This window comes from Capra hircus, chromosome 4, assembly GCF_001704415.2.
Source record: "Capra hircus breed San Clemente chromosome 4, ASM170441v1, whole genome shotgun sequence".
Taxonomy (NCBI): domain Eukaryota; kingdom Metazoa; phylum Chordata; class Mammalia; order Artiodactyla; family Bovidae; genus Capra; species Capra hircus.
In genome coordinates, this window is record NC_030811.1 from 5,153,944 (window position 1) to 5,179,569 (window position 25,626).

At 38.9% G+C, this 25,626-nt stretch overlaps 1 protein-coding gene across 18 annotated transcripts in view; it reads left to right on the forward strand.

Annotated features, from left to right (window-relative positions):
- KMT2C (lysine methyltransferase 2C) overlaps positions 1-25,626 on the forward strand; it is a 258,254-nt gene that overhangs the window by 134,149 nt on the left and 98,479 nt on the right. For all 18 annotated transcript variants that reach the window (XR_001917926.1, XM_018046667.1, XM_018046672.1 and 15 more), the window contains exons 7-12: positions 2,963-3,125; positions 10,271-10,442; positions 12,358-12,472; positions 23,607-23,776; positions 24,226-24,377; positions 25,110-25,223. Coding sequence is in view for 17 of the 18 variants with exons in the window: in XM_018046667.1 (XP_017902156.1) it covers positions 2,963-3,125; positions 10,271-10,442; positions 12,358-12,472; positions 23,607-23,776; positions 24,226-24,377; positions 25,110-25,223 (886 nt within the window). In the remaining variant the exon portion in view is untranslated. The remainder of the gene's footprint in view (positions 1-2,962; positions 3,126-10,270; positions 10,443-12,357; positions 12,473-23,606; positions 23,777-24,225; positions 24,378-25,109; positions 25,224-25,626) is intronic.

Below are 25,626 nucleotides of genomic sequence, written 5' to 3' on the forward strand. Positions count from 1 at the left end.
CTTGGATGTGTTCTTGGACAAATGTCAAAAGATATTATAACACTTCTCTTTTTATCTCCCCGTCTCCTCCTCTCTTTTTTTAATGATTAAAAAAGTAGAGAAAATTATTCAGGAATTTTAAATATTGAGTCAAATAAATTGTTCAGTTGATAAGCCATTTAAGAGCTATTTATCTTAACCTTCTTCTCACTAGATGTTAATTCACTTTGTAATTGTTTATAACTTGTTAGCTTATAATTTGTTTGATTTCTGACGTGGTATATGAGAGTGCTCATGTTTAGAGAAGTTCCTTTTGGAAATTTATTCTTTGACGTTTTCTACAGTTTTACAGATGCATTTATTTGATTCAAAAAGATACAGTCTATATAGAAAGTATATATTTTCTTTAAATGCCAAATGTCTTTCATTAGCTGTGCTGTTATAACAGATGGGTTTGAAGCGTTCAGTTAAATGCAGCTAGTATTTTATTTCCCTTTCTTTATTCCCTGATATCTTTATATGTATTTATAAATTAGTATGTTGGATACATTCCAGATCTTCACATAGTAGTTTAGCTAATGTCATGTAATATTTTCCATTGCAAGTATGATTAAGAGAACATGTTGATGTTTCTAAAATGATACAGACAGTGGGAAAATAATAAAATTATTTTGTTTCCTTATTATGCAGTTAAATAAAAGTCATTATATTTGCTAAAATTATTTTTAGAGCACAAGGCTTCTGTACAACTTGCCATGTGCTATAAAAATAACGGAGATTCTAGATTTCAACAGTTTAGCAGACTTATTTTGTGATGTTAATGAGTTAATAAAAGATTTTCAGTGGTTGACTGGATGTATACATTTTCCTCCTTCAGTATTATCTTGGCCTTTGCAGTGTGACTCAAGGATACTCCGATTACCTAAATACCATATGTGTCTTTAATTTTATAACTAACATGTTTAGATACCACTGGAGGGTATGACATAAAAATATATTTAGTTTGGAAAAAGCTGATTATTATACTTTATTTCTTCAGTTTGTTTAAATGCAGTAATATCTTTGAGTACCAAAGACAGCTGAAATGTGTGGTTAGTCTCTGAACTTGAGGACATTATATAAAAGTTAAATGTCACAAATATAGCTAGTGTTTGAGTTATTTGGGCTTCCCAGGTGACTGCCTGCCAATGCTGGAGATGGGGTTCAATTCCTGGGCTAGAAGATCCCCTAGAGTAGCAAGTGGCAACCCACTCTAGTTTTCTTGCCTGGAAAATTCTATTTAAAGAAGAGCCTGGTCGGCTCTTGACTCTGGGGTCTCAAAGAGTAGGACGCGACTGAGCCACTGAGCGTGCACACATAAGTTACTTAGAAGCTGCAGCTATCTTGTTGCCTGCAGCCAAAATGTGTAGAAGACACACCAAGAAGCAGTTAGCTTTCTTACATTCAGTGTAGTGGCTTGATGGGTTACGAGCAAGAGTTTGATGGCATGTCATATCTTATGTAGATTTATGTGCGAGACATTGAAACTATTTATAACTTAAAACCTATTGTATTCTCTAATTGACTAGCAGAATATAGAATCAGTATATTAGCATGTGAAGATATCCATGGTAATGTTAGCAATTTTACCCTATTACATGGGGCTTAGTTTTACCATATATCGTTTCATCTGGCTTCAGTTATTTCAGCTCGGCTGTTACCACAAATGTAGTTCATTTAGTGTACATAAATATGAGCATCCGTTTATTAGTGCCTTTCTATGTCAGGCAGTATTCATGGTGCTAAGAATACAAAGATAGTACAGTCTGCTTGCTCTACTCAAGGATCTTGGACCAAGGTGAAAAAGGACCAGTAAGCAATTATCCAACAATAGCATAAATGCTGAAACGGAAGCATATGGCAGCTAAGCATCTCCTACATGCAGAGGGAGATTTTATATTGTGTGATGCAGGCCACCCAGCAGACTCCTGATGCCCAGAGTGGGCTTGGGAGGATGAAGATGTTTATTAATTATTCTTAAGGAAAGCTGAGTAAGTACATTGGCGCAGTGGATAATCATACTGACTTCTTGAACACATTTCACGTGCCCTAGAGTTCCTCTGCTATTTGTTTGAGACATTTCTTTGGTTTTACCACTTGCAAGAGAGTAGAGGCAGATTGCAATGGGGAAAGCAGAAAGTCAGAGGACTTAATTTTTCTTCACATCTCCAACTTTTTAAGGAAACTTGAAACTGACTTCTGCAGTGAAGTGTGTAGATTTGTATGTGTGCCTTTAACAAGGTAGTTGCCACTCATTGGCTTATTCTCTGGTGCACTGATTTACTTCATACTGATTGCTGTGTGTGCTCATGCTCAGCTGTGTCCGACTCTTGCGACCCCGTGGACTGTATCCTGCCAGGTTCCTCTGTCCATGGAATTCCTCAGGCTAGAATAGTGGAGTGGGTTGCCATTTCTTTCTCAAGGGGATCTTCCCAAACCACGGATCAAGCCTGTGACTCTTACATCTTCTGCACTGGCTGGGATTTACTGCTCGTGCTACCTGAGAAACCCCATATTGATTTTTAGGCAGGGTGAAAACAGTAAGAGATTTTGTAAGTAGTTTTTCTGTCTTATCTGCTTATTGATGGGGTTTAGTCACCTGTTGAAAATAACCCTCAACTAGAAAACTGCCCTTGTAATAACCATATTATTAATTTTTTAAAGAATGGTAGTTGTATGTTTTTGACAGAGTCAGTAGAAAAAAAGTGAAATGCTAACTTTGTAAACTTGATGGAAGGATGAACATACATTAACATTAAACCAAGCACTGCATGGAGACCTTAGATTTCACCACTCTCACTGATTCTTTATTTAGTATTTTGCAGGCTTCAAACTGTTTCACTAGTAATGTACAGGGACTTCTTAAAATCTTCCTTGCCCCGCATTTGGATGTTGCTTTTCCGGGTGTTATAAGGAGGTTTCTTTATGCTTTGCTCCCTTCCAGCGATGTGCATTTTGTAAGCACCTTGGAGCCACTATCAAATGCTGTGAAGAGAAATGCACCCAGATGTACCATTATCCTTGTGCTGCTGGAGCAGGCACCTTTCAGGATCTCAGTCACTTCTTCCTTCTTTGTCCAGAACACATTGACCAAGCTCCTGAGAGATGTAAGTTTACTACAGATACATCTAAAAACACTTACCGATGTAGTTACTTAAAGTAACAGATGTTGTAAGTTCGCTAAGTGTTACTCTGCTTGTGATAAAAGGTAATATCGTATAATACTGAAAGAGGTCTTCAGAAGAGATCCATGGGGGATGAGGGGAGCGAGGAGCCAGGGGAGAAATCTGTTATTAACAGTATCATTGATGATATATCCAAAAAGTTATTTGCTTGAAAATTCAAAGATAGTTTGCATGTTTTGTTTTTTTTTATTCTTATTTTAAGAATCTAACTACTGTATGCAAATAGATTTGCTGAGTATATGGTATTTTAATATGTACTATAAAGTACTAATAGGTCATTTAAAAAATTAAAATGTCTTTAATTCAATGTCTTTTACACTAAAAAAGAAAAACAAAAACTCCCTAGTTGGAAATTTGGAAGATGGTTCACTCAGGTGTTGTTTCAGGATGTATGTTGATAGGATCACCGAAACACTTTGGAGCATCTTGGAAAATGTGTGGTCCTGATGTTCTGTTAGTGCTTCTTCTTGATTCATCTATCTTGGTTATGGTTTTCTATTATCCTCAGTTGTCTTTTTTTCCCTTTCTTTTCCAAACAGTATTTTATAATTAGGTGAAGAGGTTTAAGTGTTTTAAATTTATGTTATACAGAAAATTACAGCTCTTTTCCTATCCCTTTCATTAAATAGAGATCTTACTTGTTTCTTAGTATATGGATTTCCAATGAGTATGCATGTTTTGGGTTCTTTTTTCCCCCTAGTAAATTGAATTTCCAGTCTGCTTGTGAAATCTCTGTAATTCAGTCTTTTTTGTTTGTTTGTTTTAATGTCATCTCTTAGTTATCTGTTAGGTTTTACCTGTTTCTTAGAATGTTGATAAAGACTTTTTTCCTATCTTTTCCAGCTTTGTGAAACATAAATACAGCTACCTCAGGCTTAAACTAATCTCAAACACAGTTAGACTTCATAATCATTATTTTTTCTTTGTTCAGTACCATAATTTTATCTTTAGTTATTTTGTGTCTACATGTATAATCATATTGCCCTTAATCCCGTACAGACATAAATTATAGGGAAGGCAGACTGAAATGTCATATTGTATTTAAGCTAATAAAGTTTTAAACATGTTTTGAATTACACACTGTTTCATCTGGGAGAAAAAGAAAATTCATGCACAGCTACTATTATGGGTGTTGAGTATTTTAAGACCTCAGGAAGTGAATTACTTCCCTAAGTGCACAGACTGTGATGCCAGTCATCAGAGTTGCTTATATTCTGGGTGTTACAGTGTTATCAACACATTTTTCCAATTGAATAAAACAATTGTGGGTGTGTTTGAGAATTTTTATTTAGCCTTTTGTACATCGTCATGATTTAGACTTCACTAAACAACATGCAGACTTTTCTATGACTGTGGTTCCAGCACAAGGAATTCTGTTACTCATCGACAGGACTGCTTTCTCTTGCAGACTGTGTTCACATAACACACGTGATTTATATACATTTATATGTTAGGGATCATAAAATGTTTTGTAAAATAATGAAATGTAAGAACTGAGGTGAGATGATTTACTGTCAGTTACCATGCATAGTTCCTGCTGCCCACATAAAGCTCAAAAGATACACTGGAATTGTTGGTGCCTTCCCTTGTCCCAGAGTAGACTTACAGAGACTCAAGGTAAGAAGAGAATTTGGCCAATGGTAAGAGAGAAGAGGGAGAGGACGGATGGGAAGGTCACGGTGAGGTTGACTCCCGGAGGAAGTGCACTCCCTATGCCTGAGCCGCCTGAGCCGCACAGCCGGCTGCAAAACGCCCCAGCAGTCAGCATGAAGAAGGGTGCGCGAGCAGTTGCCTGATTTGTAGTAATAAGAATTCACTGAGACTGTGTGTACATGCTACAGGGCAGTGAAAATTTGTCTCACAGTAGCTTAAGTAGATCTCACAGGGCAGTTTCTTGTAACAGACCTCAATATAAGTCAGTGGTGTAAAACCAAAGCCCGACTGAGCAAATTCTATTCCTTGGGGATCTTAAACAACGCAGCCTAAAGACACAGCTTTTTGACTCTCTGTTTCAATGCACGGATGTGAAGACTATTGCCAATAGACTTGCAGGAATATACAGACGAGGTAATAATCTTATAAAATCTTTCATTTGTATTTTTACTTGTCCTAGTTGTCTGTCACAACATGAAGCACTTTTAATGTTTTAAAGATGGGGATATCTTAAATGACAGTGTTGTTATTGATGCTTAAATGACAATCAGTGAAAATCATATAGCCTTGTACCATATACATACATATATATATATTACTGTACTAAGAGGTAGTTCTTTCAGCTCGGGTCTGCACCAAGTGTAATACTTGGTCCTGCTGGCTGAGCTCAGAGCCGTGTGGTAGTGAACTGAGTTAGTAGTATGATATCTTTTTTATGAAAGTTGAGAAATCTAAAAAAAACATGGACTTCAAAAAAAAAAAAAATCACAGCAAAGAGAGCGTCTGTGAGCAGGACCAAGCCTTTCATCAGAAAATAATTTTGGGTGCTGCATCCTGGAGACATGCTGGTCAGGACTGTCACCTTACTTTCACGCTGACACCAGTGTCCACTAGCCTAGCCTGGAAATTTTACACTAAATATCCATTTAGGAGACACAGCCACATGTTCTTCCTAGGTAGTATTCTGCCCCTCAGGGAAGCCTGAATGGCAGAGAGCCAGCCGTGCAAGATCAGAGGAGAGAATTTTTCAGGCAGAGCGAACAGCTACTCTGCAGGCCATGTGGCATGAACTTGGCTGATCGTGGAGTAGGCAGGAGTCAGTGAGCTCGGTGTCTGCCAGGTACAGAGTGCAGAACACGTGCAGGTGGACGCAGGCCTTGTGAACAAGTGAAGGTGTTTGGATGTATCCTGTCTGCCGTGAGAATTCTTTTGCAGGGTCTGAACCCGGGAAGGATGCACCTCAAGCCACTTTGCTTCCCCCAGCATGTTTACTCAGCTGTAGCTTCTTCTACTTCATTTTAACTCCCTAGGTAATATCTTTCTAGCTGTGTCTCCCTTGACACCAAGTCCTGCAGCTTTTCTGTTCCCTTAAATCTGTCAGCCCAGTGCCCTTTCTTTCTTCCCTGCCTGCCTGCTGTGTGGGCCACCCTCTCTGGATGACATCCGTGGTTTGCTTTTCTTTCTGGAGATTCCATATTGATAGGCAAATCACTCTGCAGTGTCCTACCAGGGATGAAAACCTAGATCGTAGAAGTTGCAATGTTGGTGGAAGCAAGAGAGCTGTGCTGGTTTAGTCCTTTTCAAATCGCCTGTCTGGCGATGCTTTCGCTTCTGCTGCTCTTTCTTCCTGTGTGCTGTCTAGGCTCTCCTAAGCAGTGCTCTCCCCTTCCAGTCTGACCATGGCTAGAGATCCATGATAAGCCCCTATGTGATCCAGGCTCCGCTTTTTGTCTTTTCCTCCGTTTCTTCTCTTGTCACCCGGCTGTCACTTAGGCAGTGACGTGTCCAAAGCTTGTCCCGTTTCCCCCCCTCTTCTCTGGCTCCCCCCACGTCATGTAGCTCCTCCACGCCGTGTGTGTGCCGGCGCTCCTCCTCCTACTTTTGACCATTCTACTTTTTTGCATACTCGGATAGTCTTTGCCTTCTTTGCCCTTCCAGTGGGCATCAACATCTTTGAAGAGAGGTTGACCTGGATTTTACTCCTGCCCTTCCTTAAATTGTCTTTAGCTTTAGTCTTTTCCATCTGTTTTGCTTTCCCAACTGCTGAAAGAAAATGTTCACTTAGTCATTTGATTAATGCTTCAAACTTAACGCCTCTGTGACTTTCAGACATACACGTACGTATAAGTACATACACTCATGTCTGACATGACATGCTGCCCAGTAACATCTTCTTATGAATGACCTTCAAAAGGCCATCTTAATATTTCTACAGATTGCTGTATGTTCTCACAGGTTGAACAAGTGGTTGGAACCAACTTTTTTCTACTATTTATATAATGCTTAATAGATCTTTTATGCTGATTCTTTTATGCTAAATAGAATCATGTGAAATTTTTTTTTGGCCCCATTTATTACATGAGGCATACTAATCAAGCAACATGACTATTGTCATCTAGGAATTGGTGGAAAATGCCATAGAATAAAAAGTAATCCCTGCCACAGTGATGCACACAGTTAGCTTGTTACAGAATGCGCTTTGCTATATAAAACAGGGCTGTGCAATATGTTATGAGCAATATATGTAATTTTAATTTTTCCAACAGTTATGTTAAATTTTTTATTTAAAATTAATCTTAACAATACATATTTAATCCAATGTATCCAAAATGTTAATATGTCAACTTGTAATCAATAAAATTTTGAGCTATTCACAGTAATATTTTTTCCTGTTAAATCTTTGTAATTCAGAGTGTGTTTTATGTAAAGCACATGTTAGTTTGGACTAATCACGTTTCCATCGCCCAGTTAGATACATGTGACTGGTAGCTCCCAGGCAGGTTGAAGTTGCAGAGTAGCAAACTCTAGAAGTTTCACAGGATCAACTGAGTATCTGATAGAGTCCAGTATTTGCCACAATTTCTGTACGTTCTGAGGGTAAGAAAAATCAAAGTTTTTAAATGTACTTGAATGGGTTAAATATGGCACTCTCTTTTAGTATAAGAGAAATAATTTGCTCTGTTTTGTTTCCATTTCTATAGAAATGATTTAATATGTGTAATTTTGTTTTTAAAAGTAATGCTTTCTTTTAAATATCTTATAATCAACTGGATTATATAATAATTTCTTCTAAGCATATGGGGAAGGAAATAGTCAACAACCAAATGGGCATTTAGGTGTGGTAACATTAGATGGTCAGGGTTTATGTTCAGACAGGAGTTTTAAAGGCCTCCTTGGAACCGGCTTGCAATGCAGCAAGGGAACACGGTTACAGGCAGAAGAAACAGGATGCGTACAACCTCACGAGGGTTGAGCAGTCTGTTGTGTTGTGTTCTGTGCGCAGCAGACTGCTTGATCTAACCAGGAAATAGTGAGTGTTCTGAGATTTAGTTGAAAAAGGAGAGAAGGCCCCCCCCCCCTTCCTTTTTTTTTTTTTTTTTGCCTCAAAACCTCAAGAAACTTGTGGTTTTTTTAAGGTGAGAAAGGAGGCACTGATAAAATTTAAATTTAGGCAGGGCATAACAGTCGCAGAAGATTGCTCTGGATGTGTGGCTGATTAGGAGGAAGGTCAGAACCCTAAGCACACATTCCATTCAGCAGGTAACTGCAGTTATTAATACCAAGACAGAGTGTGATGGACTGAGCTGTACAGATAGATGGAAGAGGGGTATATAGAAAGTTTACTCAGTAAGAACTGGTGTCCATTTGAGTGTGTTGGGTCAGGGACAAGTTTAGGGTCAGTAGTGACACTAATGCTTCTTTACCCAGCAGGTCTAGAAAGAAGGGAGAGGTTTCGGTTTTAAAAGTAAGTTTTATACTAGAGGTGTAGAGATTGGGTGTTTTTAGAACATGTGGCTATTGAAGTCAGAACAGGCTTGAAAATAACATTTGAGGGTTAGATAGAGGTTTGGGGCCAGTGATAAGAGTTCTGAGAATTACGGTGTTTTTATGGTGTAGAAGTTGATGTGATTACAAAGAAAAAACTATGGGGGATTCGGAAAGGAGGAAGAGAATGGACTCCTGAGAGCCTCCAGCGTTTGGAGGCCTTGTGGAGCTACAGAAGGAGCACAGGGGTTGAGCTGGAGGCGTGGGGAGCCTCAGGAGTTGTCAGGAGAAAGCGGCCATCCTAGAACTCAAGGTAGGACACTTCAGTGTGAGTGAAATGCCGGCTGTCAGTGCTGCGACACGGCAAGAAAGGTAAGGCCTGAGAAGTTAGGGGAGCTTCCGTTGAGTGGCGGGTGAGCAGCCACCAGGCCCGGCTTACATCTCGAGGCAGCCCAGGGCCTGTCTGTGCGCTGCCCTCACACTGCAAGTTTTGGTATTTTTAACCATTCCAGAAGGACTCTATAAACAAGAGGTCTGTATGCCAAAGACTTCTACAGCCCACAAGACCAGCTGCCAGCTAACTCCAGGTATAAGGAAAAGGAACAGATATGAACCGTTTCTAGACCGGGGGAAAGGACGGCACGTAGGAAGGACTCGAAGCCAGAGAGGACCGACCAGATCTTCAGAAAGCAAAAGGAAAGAAAATCCTCTGTGTGATTTAAAACAGTCCTCAGACGATCAGCTGATCAGACCATTTAGTTGAGAGCATACTAAATGCAGTTACAGGCATACTCATATAGATCACCAAATTGGTATGATTTTAGAATACATTCCTTATTATATTGTAATATGCATGAGTTTAATTTTGTGCTTGGCAAGGCAGTTTATTCTTTATTTTAGATGGTACAAGAAGTGTTAAAAGTGCCATTCCTTTTAATCCATATTTAGTGATAGATGATGTTGATAATATATAGATTTTTAATGTTTTGTTTTACAACTGGCAGTTAATATACATCAATATAGAATTAGTATGTGAAGTATTGTATTTGTGTATGAATATGTAGCTTCCATCTTTAATGTTCTCCCTCATATGATATTTTCCAGTATTAAGAAACCCTTATTTGATTTGAATAAACATTAGTCTGTTTATGATTAAGGAGCATCTTAATCTACTTGATGTTAGCATTTCTTAATTTTGTCTCTTCCTTTATTTTGTTAATTTCAAAACCTTATGTATAACATCCAGATAAAAATGTTTGTATTTGCACTGCAATGCGTCTCTCAGTTGATATTTTCCTTTTTGATTCTTTTCAGCAAGTATATATTGAACATTAACTAGGTGCCCAGGATTATCATTGGTATTAGGGATATAAAATAAAATGAGAACTGCATATGGTCTCAGGTAGATGTAGGCACAAATAATTGCAAAACTATATGATTAAATTTAATGTGACTAAAATTAGATTAAAGATAGTATAATGTTTTTATTGAGACCTTATTCTGATTGGATATCAGTTCAATGTGGATAATTTCACGTGTCTGAAAGATTTACCATGAAAATTCCCTTCGAGTGATTTTTTTTAAACTGTAAAGTCAGAGAAATATTAAATTCTTATACAACAATTTCGTTGTTTTACTGTTAATTATAGCAAAGGAAGATGCAAACTGTGCAGTGTGCGACAGCCCGGGAGACCTCTTAGATCAGTTCTTTTGTACTACTTGTGGTCAGCACTATCATGGAATGTGCCTGGATATAGCGGTTACTCCATTAAAACGGGCAGGTTGGCAATGTCCTGAGTGCAAAGTGTGCCAGAACTGCAAGTAAGTTTTAATTTCAACTCAAAGGTGTGTATTGAGTTTAAGACAGACCCTATTATTAGGTCCTAAAGGTTTGTGTAAATATGGTAAAGGTTGTTCATGCTGCAGCTGTATTCGTTCACACTGACTTCATCATGTCTTTAAAACTTGCTAGGTATTTATTAACTTATATTACTTTGAAACAAGTCTAAACAAAAAATAATTTTAACAGTTTAAATTCCTGGTTGCCTAAAAAGCCAGTTTCAATTTGCCAACAATTTTAAATGAATGATTTTAACAATTAAAAGTAAACATTAGAAAAATAAAGCAGCTTCCCTCCCACCCCCCGCCCCTTCTTCCTGAGGGACACTGGGGTGAAATTTAATAGGAAAATAAACCACTCTCTATGCAAAGTAGTTATTAGAGTGAGCCAAAGAATCGGTGATAAGTTTAAGTTTCTATTCCAGGAGGAACAGTTGATAGTAAATCTACTGTTTTAAAATAAATTTCCATCTATCTGAAAGGCAGTTAACCTTCACTGTAATCCTGAAACAAAATGTTGTATGGATGTAAATATTTGCAATGGGGTTATCTTTTCTGGTTTATTTTATTCCATCCTTTGATCATTGCTCCAGTCTTTTCTGTGATTTTTTTTTTTTTCCCTCATGCAACTAATTAATTAGCATGATAATTTGGGGATGTTGCCTCCATCTGCAGCAGTCCACAAATTATTTACAAGCTGAGAACTTTTAAAATACAGAGAAATGATACTCACCATTGCCACGTTCAGTCTGTTTTATTTGTAATTTAATTTGACAACAATAACATCAATATCTTAGAATTATGTGGAATAAATAAGACCCCCTGAAAATATCAGTAAACACTTAGTTGACACCTTGTATCTATGCCTAGCTTCTTGAGAAGGAATAAGAGAAGGTGAAGAAAAGAGTGCTGTTCTTCTAGGATCTTTCCACATAGCTGAAGAGATACAATGTGCAATTTTACATGTAGAATTTGTTAAATTAAATAAGAAATTACTGAAGGCCAACTAACCGATCTTCCTTTTTACTTCTGTTTATCCCCAGGTTTTATTCAGCGGTTCCTCTCTCAGCTCTTCTTGCATTCCCTAGTTTTTCTTTTCCCCTCCTCCTCTTGAATTAAATTCTTAGTTTCTAATAGGGATGAACAGTCAAGAATCAAGGCAGAGACTATGGACAGGACAAGGGCACAATCTTCAGGGTCAAAAAGTGTTCAGGGAAAGATTTTAGGTTTTTAATTACAATTCCTAGCAATTATGACAAGATTATTATTCTTATATCTGTTTATTTAGCATTTATTATTTAATGGATGTTCTTAGCTCTTCAGCCAGAATTATATTTGATTCTCATGGTAATCTTTGGTTTCCATTCCCATTTTGTGCTTAAAGCCAAGAGGACTCAAGTCTGAGTTATTCAGGAGTCTCACAGCTAGAAAAATAGAAGTCTGAATGTAAATGTAGGTCGGGCCCAAATTTGATCCTCTCTTTATTATATCACATTGTTCTTCCAGTTCACAGTGCCAGGATTTGTTCCTTGCCATGCAGCATCACCTATTGGTTACAGCTCCTTGCCCAAAAGAGGATGGGTATCGGATGTTTAAAAAATAAAGATCAAAATCACTCATCTTGCCTTAACCCCTCCTTCTCTGCAGGAATCCTAAAATGACCAAAGCAGGTTCACCATAGGTGAGCGTTCAGTAAGGATAATCCTTTAGAGACCTTTGGAAGACATCTGTCTCATCCTCTGGAGGGTTTGCACTGTCATTATCTGGGCATAGGCAAAACTGACACTGAGGGCATTTATGAACTGGGCAGTTCCCAGGACAGATTCTTCTCATGATTACTTATTTCACAAACATAAGTTTAAAGATAAGGCATCATTAATGCTATCTTATTTTTTAGACAATCGGGAGAAGATAGCAAGATGCTAGTGTGTGATACGTGTGACAAAGGGTATCATACTTTTTGTCTTCAACCAGTTATGAAATCAGTACCAACCAATGGCTGGAGATGCAAAGTAAGTTGTTTATTTTTTTAAGAAAAATATCATCTGTATGGTTTTTTTTTTATATATAGAGCAGACAAATCAGATACGTATTCAAATCTGTATATTTCATTCAACTTACAAAAAATTTAATTGATGTATATAATTGATATACACTAAAGGGCACACACATAAAGTCTGTAATTTAATTAGACGCATGTACACTCATGAAACCATCATCATCTTCAAGATAATGAACAAATTTACAACCCCTAAAAGTTCCCAGGTGCCCTTGGGAGTTCCTCCGTTCGCACTGTTCACTACACCGCTCCCTCTGATTTTCCAGACAGTATGTTTCTCTCACCATAGATTAGTTTGCATTTTCTAGAATTTTACGTTAAGTGGTGTCATATAATATATACCCTTTTCTTTTTTGGGGGGGTGGGCATTTTTTAAAACCCGACATAATTATTTTGAAGTTCACCCATAATGTTGAACCTATCAGTAGTGATTCCTGTTTATTGCTGAATAGTAGAAGTACCAGAATTTGTTCATTGAGTCACCTAGTGGTGAACATTTGGGTTCTTTACAGTTTTAGGCCGTTTTCAAAAGTGCCGCTATGAACCTACCATCTAACATATATCTATATGGTACTTCATGGCTAAGGAATTGTTTCTGAATGATTCACCTTTAATCTTCGAAATCCTTTGAAGTGGGTGGTATTCCTGTATGCAGATACTAAAATAGGTATATTTTTTAAATCTATTAATTTAAAATCCAGAAATAAAGCAGAGTATATTTGGTTAGACTGACTTTTAGGTGATTTTACTGTGATTTCACATGTATATATATTTGTGTGTATTTATGTATAAACTTGTATTAAATATTGGGAATCATTGTATATGCATTTGTATATTGTTCCTCCCCCGTAGTAGTTTTAATAAGTGCTTATTCATTTAGATCTCGGTTGTTTTTAGGTGTAAAGTTTTTTTCAGGTTTTGAGAGTTAGGATCTGCAGACATTTTCCCACTTCTTTTCTGTTACTTATGATACCAGTCTTTCTGCCTGGTAGGATGCTTCTAATAAGGGATATTTTCAGCCATTAATTTTTTTTCTAGGTAGTCTTTCAGCCAGTGATTCTCCCCAGTTCCATCTCTTCTGCTGCCTTTGCATCTTTGTGACCTTGAGGCGTTGCGTCCTGAGTTTCGCTAAGCTTCCTGAGGAACTTACAGAGGCTCTGCTCTCTGAATCTCTAAATGCTATAGGCTAGCTGAGAGCTCTACCCACTGGGCAGTTAGTGTAGTACTAGATAACAACAAATTGAGATTTATTTGTTCATGGAAGCCAAAATATGCACATTCTTAAAGTGAAAGTAGAAGATGAGAATAACTCAGGTTTGCCTTTAATTCCCAACTAGCTGAATAAAACTGCATTTTCTGTTAGGAATATGTTTACAAACATTATTTACCTTGACTTTTCTTTGAATGTTCTCTAGGATGAGTCAGTCATAAAAATAGTTAATTTGCTTCCTTTGAAATCGATAGGGTAAACTAATAAATTTAGAACTGATGAGGGACTAGCAATTAAGTGAATTGCCTGAGTTACTAATTTGCAGAGGTAGAAGAGAGACTAAAATTCATGTTTCTTGTATTACATTTTAGTGCTGTATCCAATATATTATGCTCCCTGTGCTACCATGCTAACTTGAGCAACAGAGTAGTGCTTCTCTTCCCGGGCATGAAGGGGGGCAGCTTGTGGGCTCGGCTCATGGGATCTCAGTTCTCCTGTGAGGGATTGAACCCATGCCAACCACATAGGGAGCACAGTCTTAACCCCTGGACCGCCAGGGGAGTGCCAAAGAATATTAGTCTGATCTTTATCTATGTTAGGGTTTGGGCCCTAGAGAACTAAAGACTCTCTAGATCCATTGGGCATCTCTACATACCCCCTCAGGCTGAAGTTTTTTTTTTTAAATTATTATTGTAGTCTTAATTTCACAGAGCAGACATGAAGCTAGGCATAAAGTTCTTTGATATATGGTAATTACACTGGCTTAACTTAGAAAATAAATATTAATTTAATCTAAAATAATTTTGCTTTTTAAACTACATTGCCAAGATGTGGTTTAATAGAATGGCATTCTTTGTCTTTCATAATGTTCATACAGAGAATGCCTTTTGTATAATAAGTATTTGTATAAAAGTAGTTTGATAAAGCCAGGACTGGGTTTACTGGTTCAGAGTAATCAGACCTCAAAAGTGCCAACCAGCAATTCCTTGCACGGCAGATGTAATGAATAAAGTGATACTCAAGAACTTAAGAAACCTTTTAGTTCACAAGTGCACTGTAATGGCACAGTTGAAATCTGTAGTAAACAGGGGTATTAATTCAATTGTTTCTAAAACGCAGGCGTTTCTCTTTATAAATTACCGTGTGCTGTGTGCAGTTCCTATTGTCAGGTGATGTGTGAAGAATCCCCTGGCTCCGCGGGTGCTGCTCCCTGCTGCCCGAGCAGCTTCCCTGTGCGGTCCACAGCCTCATTCTTACTGTGCAAAATCTTGCATCTTTCACACGTCTTAGAGAGCACTTGGGACTAACGTAACAAAAAATACAAATGCTAAGTGCAGTTGAAAGTGCAAGTGTTAGTCGCTCAGTCGTGTCCGAGTCTTTGTGGCCCCATGCACTATGCAGCCCGCCAGGCTCCTCTGTCCAGGGGTTCCCCAGGCAAGAATACCGGAGTGGGCATCTATTCCCTGCTCCAGGGAACCTTCCTGACCCAGGGATCGAACCCGCATCTCTTGCACTGTAGGCGAATTTACGTCTGAGCCACCAGGGAAGCAGTTACATTTTATATTAACTATTTTAGAAAACTGAATGATTGATTATCTTGCGGGACCCTCGTTCCCGACCAGGGATTGAACCCCAACCACTTGACCACCAGGGAATTCCCTGTATTTTTTAGAGTTAGCAATTCCATGAAAAATGTCAGGATTTCACGAAACATGTAGACCGCAAAGAATACACCTGCGGTCTCCCTGCGCCCTCGCAGTCTAGTCCCAGGAACACAGAAACGCGCTTCTGTGACTTCTGCCCTCGATTTTGCGCTCGGGGTCTTGGTGTCCGCATCCTTCCGGCTGGAGGGGCGTGGCCTTCAGGAGCTGGGGCGGGGTGGGCGGGGCCTTGTGGGGGCGGGGCGGAGATAAGAGGTGATCGTTGGAAGCCGAGGCCTCGCAGGTTTCCTGGAGGAGGCGCTTTCGCGTGGGGCTCGCAGGCCTCGAGGTGGCGCCAGCCTGGGGCTGCTTCCCGGAGCTGCCTGCGGGGACGCGGTGCTGGACGGTGGTGCGGTAGGTGTCGGTGGTCCCTCCTTGGAGAGTCTTGGAAGGGGTGGCGATCCTGCCGGTAGGTTCCCGGGGATGGGGCCTGGGTGGGGCGGTGGGAGGAGGCGCCGGGGGGCCGCGCCCCGCTCAACCCCGTGGGAGCGCCAGCACCTGGACCTGCCGGCGCGCACCTGGTCCTAGGGTGTGGGGCGTAACAGGGCGGGGCAGAGCCCGCGGGTAACCGTTCTCAGGTGTGGTCGCCTGGGCGACCCCGGGGCGGAGGAGGCTCGGGCTCCTGCAGCCCGGGAGCAGTTGCTTCCTGGCTGTGGGCCGGGGCGCTTCCGCGGGTTGTCCCATGGTTTGGTTCGGTTCCGGGTTGAAGAAAGAAAGCTGCGTCGGATGCGTTTGTATGTTTACCGTTAATCTCCGCCACCGCTCTTCTTTTTACTTTTCTGAAATAGGAAGTTGAATTCGTGATCGCTTCCTTCGCTTTCCTAAGGAAGAGATACTTCAGACTATAAATTTACCTTTGATTATAGCTTTGGCTGCACTCAAAGTTTTTGTACTGTTAACTTTAGGCACATTTATTTTTTCAGGTTGTACTTAAACATTAGATTCTGCTTTGTGCTAAATTAGTTTCGCTACTGTAGCTTTATGACGTATATTTGGATGCCTTCCAATGGTGACGTTTTAAACTTGTAGTATTTGTGTTTATTAATTAGATGAAGCTTTCCCCCCCTGTTTTTGGCTGTTTGATTCAACAGCATATTCAGATGTAGTTACAATTGACCACTATCAATTTCTCCTTTAATTTTTTTTTTCCTTCAAAAAACTGTTTTCTGCTGGATTAAGCAGGTATGTCAGGTTAATGATAATCTGCTTTTTTATCAGTGTGAAACTGTACTCTGTATGCTGTGTATGCCCTCTTTTTGGGAGGAGGGAACCGGATATTTTGCTTTGCTTGACAATATGGTCGTGCAGGGTTTTAGTTTACAAGTTGAATATGATCTTTTCACATCGTTATATTGGACCCTTCTGTGTCATTTTAAGTGTACCTTTTGAAGGGTTTAATAGTCAAGCACTTAGATTAATGGGTGTAATTGAAATGCTTGGCTGTTTTAAGACAAGTGTTCTTTTAGCTTTCTGTTTTTCAGTTATTTTTATTCCATGCAATGATTGTAATTCAGAATTGTATTTTACTAATATTAAGTTATAAATGAAACTATAACATTTTCTGCTCCTGTTTCCCATTGAAAATGAAGAAATCAGAAGTTTTCTCTCTGCCTTCTGTCTTAAGTTAACCTAGACTGTAGATCACGTCACTTTTTCTTTGGCGAGAGGGGTGGGTGGAATCTTCTCTCTAGTTTCCAATGTCATCTCACCACTAGTCTTTTGGAGACATGGTTATGCACCTCTATTTTTAAAAAATCTTAAGTTTTCTGGACTCTTAGAAACCTGAAAGAGACTATTGCCTTCCACCTATGACACGAATTTCATGTGGCAGAGTGTTGCATTACAACTTTTTTCTTTTTATTCTGGAAACTTTTTCTTTCTGTGTTGACCGTTGTCATTCTCCTTTTAGGTCCAGTAAGTGTTGATTAAATAAATACACCTTCTTTCTCTTTTAAAAACATATTTACCTTCTTTACGTTCTCTTTAATAACCTTTAGTATAGCATTTAGGTAATTCTGTTTCCTGTTTTAAATCATTATTTTCTTTGTCGTGGTTTTCATTATCTTGGAAAATGTGTCCAGAATTCCGAGTTTGTTTCTGGAGGCTGTTCTCTGGCTTCCCTTTGTGCTGCCCTCTTACTGATTTGTTTTCTGTAATTGCTGCTGGTTTTCACATGGCAGAATTACTTATAATACTGTTGAGAATATGAGTAGATAGTGCAGTGTGTTTTCTTCTGTTCTGTGTAGGTATTATAAAATGATTTAAAAGATTAGGCAGTGGAGTCAAATCTCAGTCATTTCACTTAGTAAATACAAGATCTCTGGCAATTTATTTGACTTCCGTAAGCCAAGTTTCATTCTGTAGCTAAAGTCCTTCCCTCAAAGGGGTGTTGGATTTAGTGAAATGATTGTAAAGTGCTCAGCATATTGCTTGACGTAAGTGCTCAATTATCCTGGAGTTTTTCATAGGAATACTTATCCTCTGAGCAGTTTGAAGAGTGATACCCTTTCTCTACTGGTGAATTCTTTCATATCTGTTTATAGTCTTGAGTCAAATTCAGACACTGGTGGAGGCTGGAGGTACAGGGGCAGCTAGGTGTGCCTTCCTGGGAGTGTCAGTCTAGTGTGCTGTTTGAACTGAGGTAGGGATGCTCCTTTCAGGATTTTGTATACCAGTCATCGTCCCGCAGCTTGCTTTTCTGTTTCTCTCTTGAGAATGCCAGTGTGTTGGTATATGATGCATTTTAAAAGGCTTTATTTGGGAGTAATTTCAAACCTTTAAAAGCAAGAAAAATAAAAATAATGCCCATTGCTATTTACCTGGATTCTTTAGTTGTTGGAATTTCAGTAGGGTCATCGTGGCCTTTCTCCTTTCTACCTCTTCCCTGCCCCTCCACTCTGTGTATTAATTTTTTTTTCCCCTGAACCATGTGAAGGGTGAGTTACACACACCATGTTCCCTTTACCCTTAAGTACATAAATGTGTATTTCTTAATAATGAGGATATTCTTACATAATCACTGCACTATTACCACTCCGCACATTTACATCAATCTAGTCTACCCTTCATATTTCAACTTGTCACTTGATTTAGTGTCCCACACAGCATTTGCCTCTTCCCTGTAGGTTCCAGGATCTAGTCTAGGGTCAGGTGTTCCATTTAGTTGTCATGTTTCTTGAGACTCCTTTAGTCTGGAAAGTTCTTAAACCCTCCTTTGTCTGTCTGATATTGACAGTGTTGAATAATAGAGTTTTTCCTCACATGCCTGGATTATTTGTTTGTTTTAATCACAAATGGAACTTTGCTTCTTTTGTCTTTGACGTCGTTCTTAGCCAGAAGATTGAGCAGGTCTGTGCCCTTGGCAGGCCCTCCCCTGGACGCGCCTGGAGCGTCCCTCTCCCTTATAGGCAATGTGAGTTCTGAGCATCTGGTCAGGCTGCTGTCAGCTTTCTCCACTGGTTTTACCCTCTTGTATCTAAAAAAGTGTTATGTGAGGAGACACTTGACCTTGCAGATATCTTATTGCTTATTGCTTATTGCTCCTCAAAATTTTCTCCAAGATGATAGGAACCAATGCCTGATGCAGTGTTTTAACCTGTTTTTTGTAAAATATGCTTTTCTAAGTAAATGTTTACCTGTCAACCTCTGCATTCTATTGTAATCCAGAATCCGCCCTTCTTTCACATGTTAAAATGATTTATATATTCTCAGTACTGACTCATGAATTCTTGTTGTCAATAATTGATTACTGTACCTGATTTGTTTTGTGCTCAGATTGTTCCATTTTTGCCTTTGGTGGTCTTTTCAAGCTGGCTCCTGTGTTTTTGTTAGATGTCCTCCCATTCATTTGAGCACTTCATTACATTTGGGCATAGCAAGACATGCCTTCCCTGCCCTGGACTCGTCAGTCCTCCTTTCTGTAAACAGGCCACGCTCCTTTAGTGGAGGTGCGCTGCCGGGCGTGCGCACTGCTCTGTGGGCGTGCGCCGCTGTGTCCTCTCAGCAAGCGAGGCAGGAACTGCATGCCTGCACACACACACGTGTGTGCATGTGTACAAGTACACACGAAAGTATGTGTGTACTCAAATATGGACATCATTTATAAGTGACGAATTTATACCAGTACCCCAATTCTGATCCCTCCCGCCAAGTTCCTTGCCTTCCCTCATGCTTACATATCTGTTCTTTCATAGTGTCTAGTGAGAATCCTTGTGCTTTGCCTGTTATTCTTGAAGTGTTTTTAATTTCTCATTCTTGGCTTTTTAGTTTAAAAGTGCAGAGGATGTTAACACTGTTTCAGAAACTTTTGGTTTGTCCTTCCTGTGTGTGTTTTTTTTAATGATAAGCAAACATGTTTCCCTTTTCTACCCTGAAGGCAGCATATTATTATATGTGCTCTTTGGCATGTTACTTTTTTTACTTATTATCTGGAATTCAATTCAGTTTATAGAAGTCTTCCTCATTCCTTTTTTTTTTTTATTTGAAACACAGTTTTTCAACCTGTGTTCTATGCTTCGATATTTAGGTCGTTTCTGGTATTTTACATTAGAATGATTCTGTAGTCAGTAACTTTGTGCATATGGGTTTTTGAATTGCCGGGAGCAGATCTCTAGAATAAATTACTAGAAGTGGGTTTGTTGGCTGGGGTGGGAGGATAATTGCATATGTAATTTTGTTTGGTATTGTCAAATTCCCTTTCATGGGACTTGCGTCAGTTCCTGCTGCTGCCACTCACGCGTAGAGAAGTTCTTTTCTACATTCTTGTCAATAGGGTGTCCTATTTGGCTTTTTGATTTTTTGCCTGTCTTATGAGTGAAAAATGTTACCTCAATGTAGTTTAATTTTCATTTCTCTCGAGTGAAGTTGGCCATATTTTCTTATGCTTAAGGGTCATTTTCACCCCCTTTTATGAGTAGTCTTCTCTTGTGTTTTGCGTGTTACTCTTGAAGATTTTGACCCCTACCCCACCCCAGTTAAGAGTTCCTAATATAGTTGGGTTATAAGGCCTTTATCTGTGTTGTATGATGCAAGTATTTTCTTCCAGTTTGCCTTTTGACTTCACCTGTGGGGTAGTTTTTTTTTTTTGCCATGTAAAAGTTTATTTTTATGTAGTCAGATTTATCAGTCTTCTATTGCTTTTGGAGTTTTTAGTTAAAATTAGAAAGACTTTGCCTATGCTGAGGTTATATGAGAGTTCATATGTTTTTCTAGTTTCTGCATTATTTTTTTACGTACGACTCTCTAATCCAGTTTTTGTAGTATCCCGCCAGGTTTTCTGTCCATGGGATTTTTCTGGGCAAGAATACTGGGAATGGGTTGCCATTTCCTCCTCTGGAGGATCTTCCAGACTCAAGGATGGAACCCACATCTCCTGCTTTGGCAGACAGATTCTTTACCCCTGAGCCACCTGGGAAGCATGTGAACTCTAGGCTCCATGAAGAATCTTACTGGAATTTTTATCAGTGTTACTTTAAATGTAATGTTGATAGTGACATCTTGATGTTAAGACATCCTAAGAACACAGTATATCTTTGCATTTGTTCAAGTCTGGTTTAAAGTCTTCTAGGAATGCTTTCTAATTTTCCTTGTATAGGTTTTAGACATTTCTTTGTTGTTTGTTCAGTGGCTCAGTTATGTCTTACTGTTTGTGACGCCATGGCCTGCAGCACACCAGGCTTCCCTGTCCTTCACCATCTCCTGTAACTTGCTCAAACTCATGTCCATTGAGTTGGTGATGCCATCCAGCCATCTCATCCTCTGTCGTCTCCTTCTCCTCCTGCCCTCAATCTTTCCCAGCATCAGGGTCTTTTCCAGTGAGTTCGCTTCGCCTCAGGTAGCCAGTGTGTTGGAGCTTCAGCATCAGTCCTTCCAGTGAATATTCAGAATTGATTTCCTTTAGGGTTTAGGTCCAACTCTCACATCCATGCATGACCACTGGAAAAACCATAGCCTTGGCTAGATGGACCTCTGCTGGCACAGTAATGTCTCTGCGTTTTAATATGCTGTCTAGGTTGGTCATAGCTTTTCTTCCAAGGAGTAAGCATCTTTTAATTTCATGGCTGCAGTCACCATCTGCAGTGATCTTGGAGCCCAGGAAAATAGTCTCTCACTGTTTCCATTGTTTCCCCATTATTTGCCATGAAGTAATGCAACCGGGTGCCACGATCTTCCTTTTTGAATGTTGAATTTTAAGCCAGCTTTTTCACTCCTCTTTCTCCTTCATCAAGAGGCTCTTAGTTGCTCTTCGCTTTCTGTCATGAGGGTGGTGTCATCTGCATATGTGAGGTTATTGATACTTCTCCCAGCAGTCTTGATTGCAGCTTGTGCTTCCTCCAGCCTGATGTACTCTGCATATAAGTTAAATAAGCAGGGTAACAGTATATAGCCTTGACACACTCCTTTCCCGATTTGGAACCAGTCCGTTGTTCTGTGACCGGTTCTAACGGTTGCTTCCTGACCCATATGCAGGTTTCTCAGGAAGCAGGTCAGGTGGTCTGTTATTCCCATCTCTTGAAGAATGTTCCACAGTTTGTTGCGATCCACACAGTCAAAGGCTTTAGCGTAGTCAATAAAACAGATGTTTTTCTGGAATTCTCCAGTGATCAAACGGACCTTGGCAATTTAATCACTGGTTCCTCTGCCTTTTCTAAATCCAGCTTGAACCATCTGAGAGTTCTCTTAAGTTTCTTCTTAAACATTTTCTCTCTTTTGTTGATGTTATAAATTGGACTTTGCCATTCATTATGTCTCTTAACTGGTTATTGTTTGTGCTTGTGAATTTTATTGCTTATTTTAATCTTGCTATTTTGTTAAATTCTTTTATTACATTTAAAATAGATTCTCTAGGATTTCACGTATGCTGTCATCTACAAGTACTGTTGGTTCTTCTCTTCCTTTTGCCTCTGTTTTCATTTGTTTCAGTGTTTACATTGATTCAGAACCATGTTAAATGGTGGAGATAGTAGGCATCCTTGCTTCCTTTCTGACCTTAGTGGGAATGTCTCTAGGATTCCCCAGTTAGAAATAAAATGCTAGCTTTTGAGTTGAAATTTGTGTGTATCTCATATTAAGGAAATACCCACGCTTTTTTATTGTCTGCAAAGTTTTTTTTTTTTTAATTAGGAATGGATTTTCATTTTTTTTGCAAAGGCCTTTTCAGCATCTAGTGAAATAATTTATCTTCTCAGACCTAATAATATGTTAAATTTTATTAGTTTTTTTCCTAATATTTAACCATCTTTGCATTTTTTTAAAACTCCATTTGGCATGGTTTTATTATTTTCTTAATTTGCTATTGGAGTTTGTTTTCTAACATTTTAGGGTTTTGGCATCTATGTGTATGAGCACATCCACTGTATAACCTGTATACAGACTTTAGCAGATCTGTGGTTCATGCTAGTTTCTCTTTTTTAGTGAACATCTCTTTTATATTAAAAGATAACGGCAGCTCAGAAAGTAAGTTCCTTTTTATTGGTGATTTAGATTGCAAAGTTGGGGTTGAGTAGTGAGCATCCCATAGTTTATGAGCCTTGTACCCTGGATGTTAAGGCCACTTCGCTCACAGGCCCAGAAGGAGGTGTCACAGGCCTCTGCCAGGCCTGCCATCAGTAGTTCTTTGCTAAGGATGGTGCCACTCTCTGTTCTGAAAATATGAGCAGTCGTATTGGATTTTCGTGTTGAGTGATTATTTCCATAATTTCAGACACCTGATCATTTGGAGTGGATCATCATTGTTTCCTTAGCGCAAATTCTTCTTTTTAGTTTCTGAGCTACACATAAACCAACGGAATTCCCTAGCAGGGCCATTTTGCTTTCACAGTAGGGAGTTGAGCAGGACTTACTCAACACAAGCTGCTTCCTGATTCTGGATCGTGTTTCTTTTTTTGAAGTTTGGATTGCCATGTTTTTGGTTTTCTTCCTCCCCCGTTTATGTTTTCTTGGATGTCTCTATCCCCTACTTACACTTTCCAGGAAGTTTTAGTGTAAATTGAATGATACCAGATATTCAAAACAAGCAGCTTTTTCAAAAACATATACCCTAAATTTAGTGTCATAAAAATTAAAGTTTAATATATGATCTACAAATGTTTCATTGGTTTTTTTAAAAAGATGTACACCAGAACTGCAGTACACATGCAGAACAAACTGTTTTTGTTTTCATTTTTCCTGGTGTTTAGAATTGCAGAATCTGTGTAGAGTGTGGCACACGCTCTAGTTCTCAGTGGCACCACAATTGCCTGGTGTGTGACAGTTGTTACCAGCAGCAGGAGAACTTGTGTCCTTTCTGTGGGAAGTGCTACCATCCAGAATTGCAGAAAGACATGCTTCATTGTAATATGTGCAAAAGGTAAGAAGATAGTTACTCTGCTGGAGTATTTGTGTGTTCTTCTATTCACATAGTCATCTGCTCTGCCGTATATTTTGAAATCCAAGCTTTTGTCATTCCAGTAATCCTTTTAGTACTGATTGCTATTGTAGATGGAATTAAATATGTTTTGTATGAGTCTGAAAGACATGATGATGTAAGTGGGCAAAAAAATAAGACCAGAAGCAAGCATTGGGAGGAGGAAAATAAAGAGAAAATAGTTTGAAAAAAATTTTTTTTTAAGTCAACACCTTTGGTGACATCCAAAAATGACAGCCCCTCTTCTAGAACCTTCGATTGCTAACCCTCTAACCTCTCTTCTGTCACCTGAGCCCTCGCTGTATCCAGTTTCTCAGTCCTTATCTCTTTTCCTTAAATATTAATTAAACTTTAAATTGGAGCATTTTATTTAAATATATTTATCATCGCAGATGGGTTCACTTAGAATGTGACAAACCAGCAGATCATGAACCGGACCCTCAGCTCCGAGAAGAGTACATCTGTCTGTATTGCAAACACGTGGCGGCTGAGATGGACCCCTTGCAGCCAGGTGAAGAGGTGGAGATGGCTGAGCTCCCTGCAGGTACCTGTGAGACATTTTGTTTTCTGTGACGATGTGCCAGGCAGCCACCAGCGTATCACCTCAGTAACAGTGAGGGACTCCAGTTTCTGTACAGGTGTTCCTGGTTATCTCTGAATCTCATGGCTCACATCTAATCTAGCTTTTTTACAACTATTCACCTTAGATTTTAATTACAAGACTAGTGTACTCTCCTGTTTTTTGGGCCAGTAAGTGGAAGTTCCGTATTGTTTGGCTGTATGACCTAATTTGTACTTCATGCTCTAGTTTTATTTTACTCCAAACAAATTTCATGTGGTTTTACTAGTATACCATTGATTATAAATGTAATAACAAGACTCTGAGATTGTAAAGGGAACAGACTTGCTAATCAGATTGGTTTCCATTTTCATCATCATGAGTGGCCAGCGTCTATAAAAGTTCTAATTCATCATCTGCAAGGGGTTTAGAAGTAGACATATCTTGATTACCAACATTTTCTTTCTAGTATTCCATCAGTATACAGTTGTGTGATGTCCTTTTAAAATAGTAAAATGTGAGTTAAGCTTTTTAATGTGTTATATTTTCCATATTAGAAAAAATAAGATTATGTATTTGGTTCAAAGTAGAAAAATCTGAAGAATTCATGGCATTTTTAGTGATAATTTACTCCCATTAGAACAAGGGAATGATTGTTGACTTAGCAAAAACAGAAAAGCTCATTCTAAGGTAAAGGATGAATAATTTTTTGTTAAGATTATAACAGTGAAATGGAAGTTGAAGGCCCTGAAGACCACATGGTATTTCTGGAGCAAGCAGTTAATAAAGATGTTGCTGGTCAGGAGCCCGCACCTGGAGTTGCTCCAGACGGTAAGGATGTTTTTGGTGATGGATGTATAGTCTGTTCTCTGAAGAAAATGTGTGTATAGAGTGAATATGTGGACGTATACTGAAACTTTCGTACCCTAAATAAAATTTTGCCAAGACATCCTCATGTATTAAATTATTCAGAGAGGTGCCTTTTTAAGTAAAATAAACTTCATTAAATTTTTATAATTTATTAGTTAATCAGGGAAAGGGCATGTATATATTATAGTTAGCTGTAACCTAGGCTTAAATATATGCCTTGTTTAGGGATCAAGTGATTCTCATTAAGAAGCAATTTCTTTAGTTACATGATTACTAACTAGAGCTGTTGCTGATTGTGAGATGTTGCATGCTGAGATAATGAAAGATTCATTGTTTCAGATTGTCTAAGCAGTCCTTTTGAGGA